General features: G+C 48.6%; 1 protein-coding gene across 2 annotated transcripts in view; it reads right to left on the bottom strand.

Annotated features, from left to right (window-relative positions):
* The window catches only part of NID2 (nidogen 2), a 77,696-nt gene that overhangs the window by 45,559 nt on the left and 18,591 nt on the right, over positions 1-13,546 (bottom strand). For both annotated transcript variants that reach the window (XM_082617408.1, XM_082617407.1), the window contains exons 5-7: positions 3,765-3,914; positions 3,089-3,334; positions 1,413-1,613 (exon numbers count right to left, since the gene is read on the bottom strand). In XM_082617408.1, coding sequence (XP_082473534.1) covers positions 1,413-1,613; positions 3,089-3,334; positions 3,765-3,914 — 597 coding nt within the window. The remainder of the gene's footprint in view (positions 1-1,412; positions 1,614-3,088; positions 3,335-3,764; positions 3,915-13,546) is intronic.

Raw genomic sequence — 13,546 nt, forward strand, 5'->3', positions numbered from 1 at the left:
GAAGTTTGAGTTTATATGGGAAACCTGCAAGGCAGTCCCAAGAACCCACGTAGATGTAAAACCAAAGCACTGAGAGGGAAGAGGTATAATCACTGCTGTCAATATTCTCAAAGAATAAACTTTACTATATACCAGCCATACCCAGCACTCTATAAGCAGTGCCTCATTTATTCCTCACAACAGCCAGTGAGGTGGGCCCTGCCATCTTGTGTGGAGAGTCTCACAGAGGTTAGAGAGTTAATTAAGTAGTCTAAGAAGCAAAACTGGGGGCTTCCCTGGTGGCACAGTGGTTGAGAGTCCGCCTGCTGATGCAGGGGACACGGGTTCGTGTCCTGGTCCGGGAAGATCCCACATGTCACACATGGCTGCTGAGCCTGCACGTCCGGAGCCTGTGCTCCGCAACGGGAGAGGCCACAACAGTGAGAGGCCCACGTACCGCAAAAAACTAAAATAAGAAGCAAAGCTGGTATGCAGAGCCGGAACTGGAACTCAAGTTGGCCTGACTCTACCCCACTCCTCCCAAGTTTTCAACCAATCCATCCATCAGTGCACAGAAGACTTCCAACACCTTGCACTTAAGTCTGGAGGCTTCTGGGGAAAGGGGCGGGGGTCTTTTATCTCCACCTGAGTGCAGAGTTGGGAGGCCAGGCAGTTTTCTAGCCATCAGCTACCCTGTGCCCAGGCCAGATCTCTGCTGCCCATCCTCTTCCCTGTGCCTCTTGCCTGGCTTCCAGCTCTCACACCGCACGAGAAGCAAAGGCACAACTCAAAACAAACCCCTGTGCTGCAGGACAGCAACTGAGATTGGGGCAGCATCTCAAAATCAGGGGGTGTCTTACAGAACACATCACACCTTACACATATCAACCATGTAAGAGAGACAGAAAAGGGGTGATTATTCTCATTCTAAAGATGAGAAATAAGCTCTCAGTAAGTGATCTTATTCCCCACATATTTTAAACACATCCATGATAAGAATTCCTGTCTTCTGACTCCAAATCTAGTGGTAGTTTTACAACACTGTACGGCATCTCTGATTTCAAAGCAGGCTGAAACAAGGTTACAGAACAAGTATAAATTCCAATAATCAATATTTTTCCACAGCCCAGAGAACAGGATGGTTAAAAACTGTACAAAATTATACCATCCCTCCCCACCCCACAGACAAGGTTGTTATTATGTTATTATTATCTGCAAGTATTGGGTAGGGATGTTGATATTCTTGTGTACAACAGCCATCACTTTCCTCACACTAATAAAATAATGAATAATAAAAACAACACTGAGCTCATTTCATGTGTCACACACTGTTCTATAAGGACATGCCACGTAGTCACTCACATAATCCCCACAACTATCTTGTGAGATGCGCACCATCCCCATTTTACGGAGTGAGAACTGGTTGCACGTACCTGAGTCCGAGTAGTGGTAGAGCTCCTTGTAGGGAGCGATGTGGGCTGTGAAGTTTGCTGGGATGTAAGGCACCTGGCCTTGAATGTTGGTTTGAATGCTCAGATAGTTCTCTGGGTCCAGCCCCTCAGCAGTTTGAGTGATTCGAACCCTTTCCTCTCCTGGGTAGAAAGTAACTTCCATGTCATGGATAAAGGTAGCACCTGGAGAGGAAAACAATCCAGCACAGGGATGAAAGGAGGCCTTGCATCTTCCAGCAATTATCACCAGTGCATACTTCCACTTCCCAGTTTCTCCTACTGCTGGGCATGGTGCCTAAGGAGCTCTGATAACGAAGGTTAAGTACTCTCAGCTGTTGATCTCACCAGTTCCCCGAACTTTCTGTTAAAGAGCATGGTTCCATTCTATCCCATCTCACACTGCTTCTCTTTGTAGGAACTTGTTTTCTGTGAAAAATAACCCCCTAGGAACATCCTTGACCTTTCTCTTTCTATGGCTGTCAGACTTAACAAAAACAATAAAAAATCCCCAGGACACCCATTTACATTTGAATATCAGATGAATAAAAAACACTTTTAGTATAAGTATGTCCCATACAATATTTGGGGCATACTTATACTAAATTATTCAATTTTTTTTTTTTTTTTTTTTTTTTTTGCATTACGCAGGACTCTCACTGTTGTGGCCTCTCCCGTTGCGGAGCACAGGCTCTGGACGCACAGGCTCAGCGGCCATGGCTCACGGGCCCAGCCACTCCGCGGCATGTGGGATCCTCCCGGACCGGGGCACGAACCTGTGTCCCTTGCATCGGCAGGCGGACTGTCAACCACTGCGCCACCAGGGAAGCCCTAAATTATTCAATTATTAATTGTTTATCTGAAATTCAAATGTAACTAGGTATACTGTATTTTATTTATCTACTTTTGACTCAAGGTTTTATCAAAACTTGATTAAGAGCAAGATCCTACAAATGCCTATTGAGTTCTACGGCTGGAGGTGGGCCAAGAACTTTTCTCTCACACTTTATGTGCAATAAACATAAATCCACTAGGAAACAAGGGGTAGTGAGGTGAGAAGCCAGGAAGTATTCTCTACACCCTTGCTATCAAAGGGTGGTCCTTAGACCAGCATTATCATCTCCTGGAAGCTTGCTAGGAAAACAGGATCACAGACACCCCAGGCCTGCCACCCCCGACCTACTGAATCAGAACCTGCACTTTCCCGAGGCCCCAGGTGACGTGCAGGTGGGTTAAAGTCTGAGAAGCACTGTCTAAACTATTATAGCTCAGAGTCATCAGGGGACAAAGAGGAAAGGCACCCCTCCCCCATGAAGTAAAATCATCTCCAGATGCCCTGGAACTACCACCTGCATCCCTCTTTGGCACATCTGTGAGTGACAACTGAATTACATGGAGTCTGACAAAGAAGCTTCAACAAACTGGGGTAAGAGGGCACAAATGCTCCAAATGGGATCATCCTATTTCTCAGAACCACCTGGAGAACCTTTAGAAGAAATCACTGTCTTTTAAAAACAGTCCTGCAAGGCCAAACCATCCCCAACTACCTCGGGGCAGAAAAACTACACCTGTCTGGATCCGAAACATTGGACAACTGACTACTGAATGAAAACCCAAGGCTCCACGCCGCCAAAGCCACGGTGACCTGTGGCCCTCCTCACCTGTGAGGCTGAAGCCGTTCTCCCAGCCTGGTTTTTCTAAAGCAAAGAGCCAGCCAAACAGGCCTCCGATCGGCGTGAGTGGGAGAAGGGCCTGGGCGGCGGGCTGCGGGATGTGGCCGATGGCCAGGTAGGCTCTGCCGTCGTCGCCCACCACATAAGCGTGCAGGTCCGCGTCGGTGAAGTGCACGGGCGTGTGGCCCACGCGGAGGTGCCCACTCACCTTCCCATTGACTCGATGAGGTGTCCCTGAGAGACAGCAAACCCTGTCAGCCTTGACCGTCATCCACATGCACAGATAAAACTATCCCACTGACAACTCCCCACACTCCACTTTCAGCCCTTTTCACGACTCCCTAACCCACCCGCTACCCATCGAGGTACGAAACAGACCTGCCTTTGATCTCACTTCTCCCATCCTCCCTCTCTCCTGTCCACTTGCACCCTAAGGAGCTAGCCAAAAGGGAGGAAACATTTCTGTTTCATCCTCAAGTTGGGAAATCAGCCCAAACGTGTTCATTCCTCAAACGTTTACGGAGCACCTGCAAGTTGCTTGGGCTTTGATTCAAGCAGTAGAGAGACAGGTCCATAAACAGAGCTCACGGTGGCAGCTGGAAACAGCAAGCGACAGACACAGACCCAGAGCAGCCCCCGCCCCAATCAAGCCAGCACTCCTCACCTTTGGGCAGACAGTGCTTCCCGTTCCCGTAAAAGCTGGACTGGCAGTGGCAGCAGAAGCCCGTGGCATAGTCAGTGCAGAAGGCGTGCCGGGAACAGCGCTCGTGGTTGTGTTCGCAGGTCTCCTTGTTGGCAGCGTTGTACATGAAGACTGAAAGTAAAACAAACTTGCATGTAAAGGACTAAGTGATTCCAGTATCATGGTTGCCAAGGCTCATCACGGACACAGCATCTGCTCCATAAAATCCACTTAGATTGTAATAAACAAATGGGGGTTTGATGATTAAGAGACGGAAATGACATTCAACTCAGGGGAATTAACTTGCTTTGTCTTCTGGCAAGAAGTACTGCCGACTGCTCCCATCTGGTCTCTCTGCAGAGCTGGTGAGCGAGGCTGAGACTGCGCCCCTCGGTGCAGTGACAGGAAAGCCAACCAGGAAGTACGTGTTAGGTTGAACTGCCATTTTCTGGGTCAAAAATGGCCAAAGGTCAGCAATTTTATACGGTTCAAACTAATATTAATGAGCTCCCGAGAGGAATACCAAAGAGAGAAACTAACGAACACGGTCTTATGTCCAACCATTCTTTTACTTTTGGTAACCCTGAACTTGAAGAGAATATAACCTATAGCTTGTCTTACTTCCCAGAAAAAAAAATTTTTTTCTGAAAGAGAAGAAGGGCATTGAAGAAAGAACACACATACACACACACACCCTAAAGAAAGTGTATAGGAGGCAGGTGGAGATGGAGGGGAAGGAAACAGGGAGCCCAGCTGCGAAAGGCTCTGTGCCTTTGCAGGGTTTCTCGTGGTGGGTGTGGCCCGAGCCAGATGTCAGGGCAGCAGCGGAGAGCCTGGCCATAGTCACCATTCTCTAGGAAGCCACGTGGACCTGGGTAAGCTCAGTGCTCCAGTAGCTGTTCCTTCCAGCTCTCGCTTATTCTGCCCATTAAAAAAAGAAAGAGAATCATTTGTGCTACCAAGAAACAAAGGAACTGGAGCAGATGCTATTGTCCTTGAACGGAATGGACAAGGAATTGGGGCTTGCTGACAGATAAGAGAAAGCTTTGTCCGGGACACGGGGGATGATCCCAATCCCAAGCACGGCCACCAGGAGGCAAAGTGGCTGTGCACACCTCTGCATCCCCCGGAGCAGGAGTTGGGTGGAGACTCCAGGAGCTGACTGAGCAAAGATGGCACAAAACTCTAGTGCTAGACTCCAGTGCTGTTGTGAGGTGCCGGCTCCCGAGGGAGACAGATAAACTGCCCTTGGGAAAACCTGGGTGGCAGTTGTGTTCCACATCTAGGTCTGAAAAGGAGGAAATGGGAAGGGAAAGAAGAAATGGGAAGATCAGTACTTACCCAGTACTCCGGGGAGAACAGAAAACAAACCAACGTTGGGGCAGGATGGGAATGTAGCACCATAGAAGTAACAACGGAGCCAGCGTCGACTTGTATCAGCAAGTGAGACTATAACAAAGTGAACCTTGAAAGAGTGCCTAACATATGCCAGGTACTATTCTACGAACTTTATTAACTCTTTTAATTTGCACAAGAGCAGGGACTTTTTTAATCCCTGTTTTGCAGGTAAACAAGCTGGGCACAGATTAAGGTGACTCTCCTGAAGTCACACAGGCAGTAGGTGGTGGAGTTGGGATCTGAACCTACGAAGTCTGGCTCCAGATTCTTAACAGCTGCACTCAACCACCCTCCAGCAGAGCCCAAGGACATCGATCATGAGAGCCAGGCAAAGGATCTGCTCAGCTGACTGCGGTTAATCAACACAGGCTTCGGACAGTCAGGTTTGAGTCCTACTTTATAAATCAGGCTTAGTGGGAGAAGATAGCAGAGATTGTCCAGATGGCTGTCACAGCTGACAGAAAAGCACAGGTAGGAGAATTGAGTAGCAGCAGTAGCATTAACTTCTGGACAGTATTTGACTGCTGCTTACAGATTCTTGAGAAAGAAGTGAGCTGAGGGTTGGCAGGACAGACGATCTTGACTCAAGTGGAATATCTGACTGGGAACAGAGTGAGAGCGAAGTCGGTGACTCAAGATTTGGTACCAGGCCTACACGGCTGAGAAATTCCAGCTTGATAAAAATAGAAAATTAGGCATCACCATGAACACTTTTTTCCCTTTTTTTTTTTTTTTTTTTTCGGTACGCGTGCCTCTCACTGTTGTGGCCTCTCCCGTTGCGGAGCACAGGCTCCGGACGCACAGGCTCAGCGGCCATGGCTCACGGGCCCAGCTGCTCCACGGCATGTGGGATCTTCCCGGACGGGGGCACGAACCCGTGTCCCCTGCATTGGCAGGCGGACTCTCAACCACTGCGCCACCAGGGAAGCCCCCATGAACACTTTTTAAAACAGGAAAGTGACACAAAACTCAAGGCACAAAAACAGAATGGATAATAAAGAAGATTATAAGAGGTTGCTGTGAGAAAACGATGTATCATTATCTATACCATTGGTTTGATAAGGGGGGAAAAATTCCAGTCTGAGTAAAAATAAATGAATGTAACTTGTCAAAATCTTGGGTTTCTCCAGCTCTGAAAAGTCACACGTATTAAGAAGTGGCCCCTGGGGCTTCCCTGGTGGCGCAGTGGTTGAGAGTCTGCCTGCCGACGCAGGGGACATGGGGTCGTGCCCCGGTCCGGGAAGATCCCACATGCCGCGGAACGGCTGGGCCCGTGAGCCATGGCCGCTGAGCCTGTGCGTCCGGAGCCTGTGCTCCGCAACAGGAGAGGCCACAACAGTGAGAGGCCCGCATACCGCAAAAAAGAAAAAAAAAAAAAAAAAAAAAGAAGTGGCCCCTGGAGGGACTGGCACAGTTGTGAGTGTGTTCATGGCATCGGCTGCCATCAGGACTCTCCCTCGAGAAACACAAGCAGGGGCAGCAGAGGGTCCCAAGCTCTGACGTCCGACAGCAGCCTGACTCAGGTGTCTCTGCAGAAACCACAGAATTGCACCATGTCTGTTTCCTCCTCTCCAAAATCAGGATGACACCCCTCCTCACACCTCATTGCCAGAAATCACGTTATTTCTTAGTGTACTTCTGAGCACCAAGGTAAAAAGGCAATCTGATGCAGGACTAAAAGGTAGTCATTTTCAGGAAATTCAGGTAAAAATAAAACCACATTAACACTGTTCTGTCCTCAGATTAAAGAAATGATGGGTTTGTATTGTGTTCCCTCTATTTGTTGTTTTGTGAAGGCTTGTTCTTCCGCCCGATCCCTCTTCTAAGAGAGGATTATGAAACAGGGAGAGGTGAGCTGGAGGACTACAGATGTGTTGAGTTGGGTTAATTGAACTAAAATACTAGGAGGAGGCATAGCTTTTCTATGGGTAGAAAGAGGCTCAGCAGTGCAGCCAGCAACTTACAAATGCAACTGTGACAAAGTTTATAAGTTCATGGACACACAGACCGCACATTTCTAACAAAAAATAACAGGGCCCCATGAAAGGCTATTATGAGACAAACTATAATTACGATGGGTTAAATTAACTATTGGTAAGCTGGCTTGGGGATCTTTTTCAGCTGTGTGTGTGTGTGTGTGTGTGGAAAGCTGCATGCCCAGGATGGGACTTACTGAGCCAAGAACACAAGCTCAGCCTTCCAGCCCACACCAGTCACACTGGGGAAAGATGGGTGCACTCCTAGACAGAGGAACACACAGAGGGATCCCTTTTCCGTGCCTGCCTTCACATGCAGACGTGCACGCACATGTAACACTGACAATGTCAGCTTAGATGAAAGGTAAATAAATGCCTGCTACAATTTTCTTTCATTCTTTCAGTAATTCAAACAAATACTTATCAAGCACTCCCTGTGGGCCCGGCACTGGACTAGGAATTAGGGATACAGCTGAGAAGAGACAAAAACTCCTGTCCTGGAGCTTACATTCCCCCCTTTAGGCAGCAGTCAACAGACAGGTCAATTATTCAGTACGGCAGATGGTGTCAAGAACCATGCAGAAGCTTAAATCGGGGTGGAACAAGAGGCCTGGAGACGGAAGGTGACTTTGCTTCTTCTAAATGACACAGCCACGGAGAGCCTGGGGAGAAGATGAGCTTTGGGCAGAGGCCTGGAGGAGGAGAGGATAAGTGGGGGCAAGAGCTCCCGTCAGGCTGGCGGGGTACGTGGGAAGGACCGGAGCAGGGAGACAGGAGAAGGCGGGAGAGGTACTCCTGGCCCATTCTCACCCGTCGGGCCTCACAGGTCAAGGGAAGGATTTGGGCTTTAGTCTGAGGGAGGGGGGGACGCTGCTGGGGAGCAGAAGAGTGACACGGTCTGACTTACGGGAACCTCAGGAATGAGCCGGTGCCTTGAGAGGAGGAGGTCCTGGTGGAGAGGATGAGAAGGGACCAAATTTGGCGTACTTTGACGGTGGAGCTGCCAGGGTTTGCTGATGAATCGGATGGAGGGAGAGAAGCGGAGAAGGAGTCGGGGGAGGGTAGAGAGAGGGAAGGAGAGCAGGGTGGGGAGGACGAGAGGAGAAAGAGAGGGGTCCACAGGGATGTTCGTTTCCTGGAGTGGGAATGGAAGGCTGGAGGCGCCAGTTACCGGAGCAGGTTTGTGGCAGAGGAGTTCTGGCAACGCCTTTGAGGCATCTGGGAAGCCTCACCCCGCCCCCTGACAGGGACTTATACCCTCAGCACGGCACTACTCAACCATTCAGAGGGACAGCTGCGTTCCTTCCTATGGATTCTGGGAACCACTGCATCAGAATCACCTGGGATGCCAGTTAAAAATGCAAATTCCCAGGGCACACCTTAGACCTACCAATGCAGACTCTCGATGGGCGGATCCCAGAGTCTGTATCTTAGCCACTCCTGGGGTGACTCTTACGTCCAGAGGAGACAGTGTTCAGGATATTTGCAAACTTTCCATTTCTGAGCCAGAGAATGCTGATTAATGTAGTGAATGAATTTCACCTGACCAATTAGCTCCTGGGGTGGCTGGGATTTCGGGGAATGCTCTAGCATTCATTCCTGGCCTGGCTGAGAAGCGGAACGCTGTGCTTATGGCCCACTTAGGCCAAACCCCCAAGCGGGGCACGTGAAGATCCTTAGTGGAGGCAGCTGGGAGCCCAGGAGCCATTTCCCTTCCCTGATGAAGGGGGAGAACAGGACCTAAAAATGGGACCCCACGTGTGGCTCTCTAAGCAGGGAAGAAAAGCCAGACTTCTGGCCAACGTGACCTCTCAAATTTCTATGGGAACTGCAGGTAGATTCAAAGATGCTGAATTCCGTGAAGGTGGGGAATCCGTGTCTAAATCCCAGCTGGATGAGATGTGCAGTGAGCAGATGCAAAAAACAAAGTGGCACTTTTTCTTTTTCTGTGGTCATTTCTATGCCTCTGTACCTCACAGTTTTGAATGTGTTTTCACACACTTCTTCCTATTCTGGTGAGGAGGTGGTATCCCCTCTTTACAGATGACACCAATGAGGCCCACAAAGATTGTATGATCTTCTGGCTCTAAATCCCACGTTCCTTCCATTACACCAGCAGTACTCAAGTGTGATGGGCTTCAGAATCACCAGGGACCTGGTTTAAAAAGGCAGGTTCTGGGGACTTCCCTGGCGGCTCAGTGGGTAGGACTCCGCCCTCCCAATGCAGGGAGCTTGGGCTCCATCCCCACTCAGGGAACTAGATCCCGCATGCATGCCGCAGCTAAGAGTTTACATGCCGCAACTGAAGATCCCGTGTGCCCCAACTAAGACCCGGCGCAGCCTAAATAAATAAATGTTAAAAAAATAAATAAAAAGGCAGATTCTGGGTCAGAAGGTGGAGGAAGGGTGTGGAATCAGCATTTTAAACCACGGCCACGGGAGAAATAGCCACAAGTGGACTAGAGCCAAACTTTGAGAAATATAGTTTTCATTCCACAGATTCCTCTCTCCTGAATTTTACCCACTGGGGCAGGCTGTCTTCCAGACCCTCCGGGGACCCATGCTCTGCCTGGCACCTCCTGTCACAGAGAGTCAAAAACGATAGGGACAAGTCTGCTGGCAGCTCGGGCCCAGCAGGAGGGGGGAGGCCAGCCAGGTTTGAATAAGCTCAGTTTGCAGCAGCTTTGTTAACTGAGGTTAGACTGTTGCTAAAGGAAACTTCACATGAGGATTTTAAAAATCTCATTTCTTTTTTCCAGTTAATGCTTTTCACTCTTCTCCTATCCTTAACAGAAAGAAAAATGGGGTAGGGTTAGGGGGCTATGTAAGGGAAAAGAAGCAAAGGTGCTGCCAGGGTACTTGAGACTTGTCCTAATTGGGAGTTTTTCACACAAATGGAGAACTCCTGTGCACTTGTTCTGACCCACCCTTCAGTCTTCATTTCTCCAGAAACACTTAAGCACTCGTCTTCTGCCCTGGCCCGGCCATGTGGAAGGCCAGCAGGCTCCACGGAGCAAACCGGGTTCATCATGCAAACAGGGACGGAGGGCTTCCTGCGCAGGGCTGCCCCTGGCAGCTGAGCTGTCTTTTACTTTTAACAGCTCTTCCTGTTACCTCAAGAAAAAGGACCTACATTTTCACCGCAGGACAGATTTTTCTTAGGTTTCCCACCTCACAGAATGATAGGCGAATAAGAAAAACCACATCCAACTTTATAATGAAAAACAGTGGTATGCTTTTCCCTCCAGTTTTCGTCTGTTTTGGGGGTGTGTGGTACATAGTGAAGCTCGTTGGGCAAACAGTTATTAGGACCCTGTTTTTCTGTGGGGGGAGGGTTACATCCACCATCGTGAGACTAGCAGGCTCTCCCGTGCAGGTGTCTTCACAGGTATGGGGGTCCTCTTGTTCACAGTCCCTCAGCAACCTGGGGGTGCACCTAGGAGAGGGGCTTTTGTGCCTGGAAGGCTGGGCTGGGCAGCAGAGCCTGTTCGAATTCATCCCAGGGTAGAAGCTGCTTGAGCAACACATTCCTGAAGCCTCTCCCAAGGCCAGAAGTAGAGTTGGACCAGAAGCTACAGGGAAATCCCTGTTCACACCCTGGGCCTGCCCTGCGTGAATGCTGTCTAAGTAGAATCAACAGGATCCCACGGTGGAGTGAGAACATCTGAGGTCTCTGAAAGGCAGGTGTCCCTCCCCCTTTCTAATTCATCATGCAGACTGAGGTCACATTAAGCTTCCCATTACATCACCTGGGCAGGTTTAAAAATCTCTACGACCCCTGTGAATCAAGCTTGTCCTGCTGCCCACAACACTGGCAGTCTCTGGTCCTAGGCGTCTGGAGCCTCAATGGCAGCTGCCTCTCACATCCCCTGCCCCCAACTCACTCACTCACTCCCTCTCCATTTCCACCTCACCACCTCCACTCCTGTCACTCCTCTGTCCAGAATGTGCCCCACTTTCTCCCTCTCTAAACTGAGACTCTGACCCCACGGCCTGGCTCAAGCCCCCCTCCTCCACGAAGACTTCCCTGATGGCACCACAGGTGAATCTGCCCTGCGCTGTGCTACCTGACAGCTTGCTCTAGTCTTCCGTGGCTTCGCTGCAGTACTGGTCTGCCTCTTATGCAGACAAATCACTCAGTATTTTCAGCCTTCAATTTCCTTCTTTGTACTGTGAGAAGGATAATAGTACCTACCCCACAGGGCAATTCTGAGGATTAACCGTTCTAGTGCAATCCAAGCAAAGTTTCCTCTCAGAGTCTGAGTGGACATTTGATAAATACCAGTGAAAACTTCCACTAGTGCCCCGGTCAGAGAAGGGCACATGGCAGGTGCTCAGGTAACTTTTGGTTTGACGACAATCTTCCAGAGCTGCTTGGAGAAGTAAGACCCCTGAGACAGAGAAAGCTTGTGCATCCAATTTACTGCCAGTTCTGTGGTCTATGAAAACAGAACAAAGCAAATAATATGCTCGAGGCTAGAACTAGAGTGAAACTGGGACATTCTTGCCTGGTGTGGACATGATCTAAAAAGAGTCTAGATTTCTCAATAAAAAGTCTATAAAAAGAGTCCCTAAGAGGGAAAAATTTTTTTTTAAAGAGAAGGGAGAGATATTTGGGGGAGGGCTTTAAATTTTAATTTCCTGGTTTACTGACTACTATGAAGCTTCAAGGGGAAACTAAAATTTATTGGGCACGGTGCTTCCATGCCCAATTTTAATTCTCACAACTCTTTGATGAGGTCTACGTTATCTCCATTTTATAGCTGAAGAAAATGAGAGTCAAACAGAGAAATTGTCTTATCCCAAACCACATGGCAGAGCTGGGAATCAAGCTCAAGTCCATCAAACACCAAAATCCACACTCCTTCACTGCATCAGTAGGAAAAGCTGAGCAAGATGGCTTGAGGCTGGACAGTTAGCAGGCTCTCTTTGGTGTGAGTCTCTGCCACCCTGCCCACTGGCTTTCCCAGAGGGAGTCCACTTTTGCCTAATGGACCTCTGGGATGCCAATGTTTTGCTTGAAAAAACAAAGTTCACTGCCAAGAAATACCAAGTAATTAACAATTGCATGGTTCTATACAGTCAGCTCCCCGGTATCTCCGCAGATTCAAGGAACGGCAGATCCTGTGCAATGTTAAGGATCTGCAGTTAGGGGAACCTGCAGTTGAGGGGCCTGAGGATGCAGAACCATGGATACGGAGGGCTGACTAAGGGGCTTGAGCATCCAAAGATTTTGGTATCTGTGGGGGGATCCTGGAACAAATTCCCCATGGATACCGAGTCTTCCTAAAGCCTGAGGTGAAACCAAAGGTTCACCTATTTTTCCCTTTCTGCTTTCAAGTTTTAAAGCTTTCCCTGTCTGCTAATATGGTGGTTGATTTTTTTTCTTCGAGTTTCAAAAACTTCTAGTTAGATTTATTTTCCTAAATGTTTCATTGTATTAATCAGCTGTTTCGAAGGCATTTTGCCATTTCTAAGATGTCAGTGGTAGACGTCATCCAGAAGCTGATAAATATCATAGTTCGTGCCCCGTGAGGGTTCTGGCTGCTGCCTGTTTTTCTCTATGGCCAGTTCCCTAGACCCCTACAGCTATTCGAGCTTATCCAGCCCCTCACAGTTCAAAGCAGGATGTGCAGCCCCTTCTTCTTAACCCTTTAACAACTCACTCCAGGGATCTGCTTTCTAATATTCCAAGCTCTTCCCGGAGCAGGGAATCACAACCCACAAATGAAAAGACCACATAGGAGCACATCTTTACCTCAAAATCTCTGTGATCAAAGTGTCTTTGATACTTGGCTTTACATTTTGTTTAGATATATGGCACTTATGCTGAAAATTCAGGAGACTATCAGAAGGGTGTGAAGGTTCTGAAGCCTTCCAATAAACTTCACATCTTCAACATGAGAGAAACGTGGTCCTTAGGCCCAAATTAAGGCACAAGTATTTAACAAGCCCGCTCTTCATTCTCTACTACCCCACCCCCATTCCCACTGCTTTAAAGCCTCTATAATTAGTAACAGCAGCCAGCATTTATTAAGATCCAACTAGTACAGACGTTAGCCTAAGAACTTCGTGATCTCTTTTAATCCTCTCGACAAATTTAGGAGAAACTGGAGGCTTGGGCGCTACATAAAGTGTCACCCAGACAGCGTGACAGCCAGGATTCAACCTACACCAACGTTCTCCCTGTAATCATTACACAGTGCTGCCTCAGTCACAAAACAGTTTCACCTCTCCTGAAAGAAGGGCTTCTTCAAGCAAATTCTTGCAGATCAGGACCACAGCAGAACCACCTGGAAGACCCTCTGCTAGGTCAACCTGTTTTACCATAAAAAGTATGGGAAACAGAAAAGGTGAAGGAAAAAAACAAAGGTCCTAAAGAACGCTTTC

This window comes from Mesoplodon mirus, assembly GCF_964341445.2.
Source record: "Mesoplodon mirus genome assembly, chromosome: 4".
NCBI classification, from domain to species: Eukaryota; Metazoa; Chordata; class Mammalia; order Artiodactyla; family Ziphiidae; genus Mesoplodon; species Mesoplodon mirus.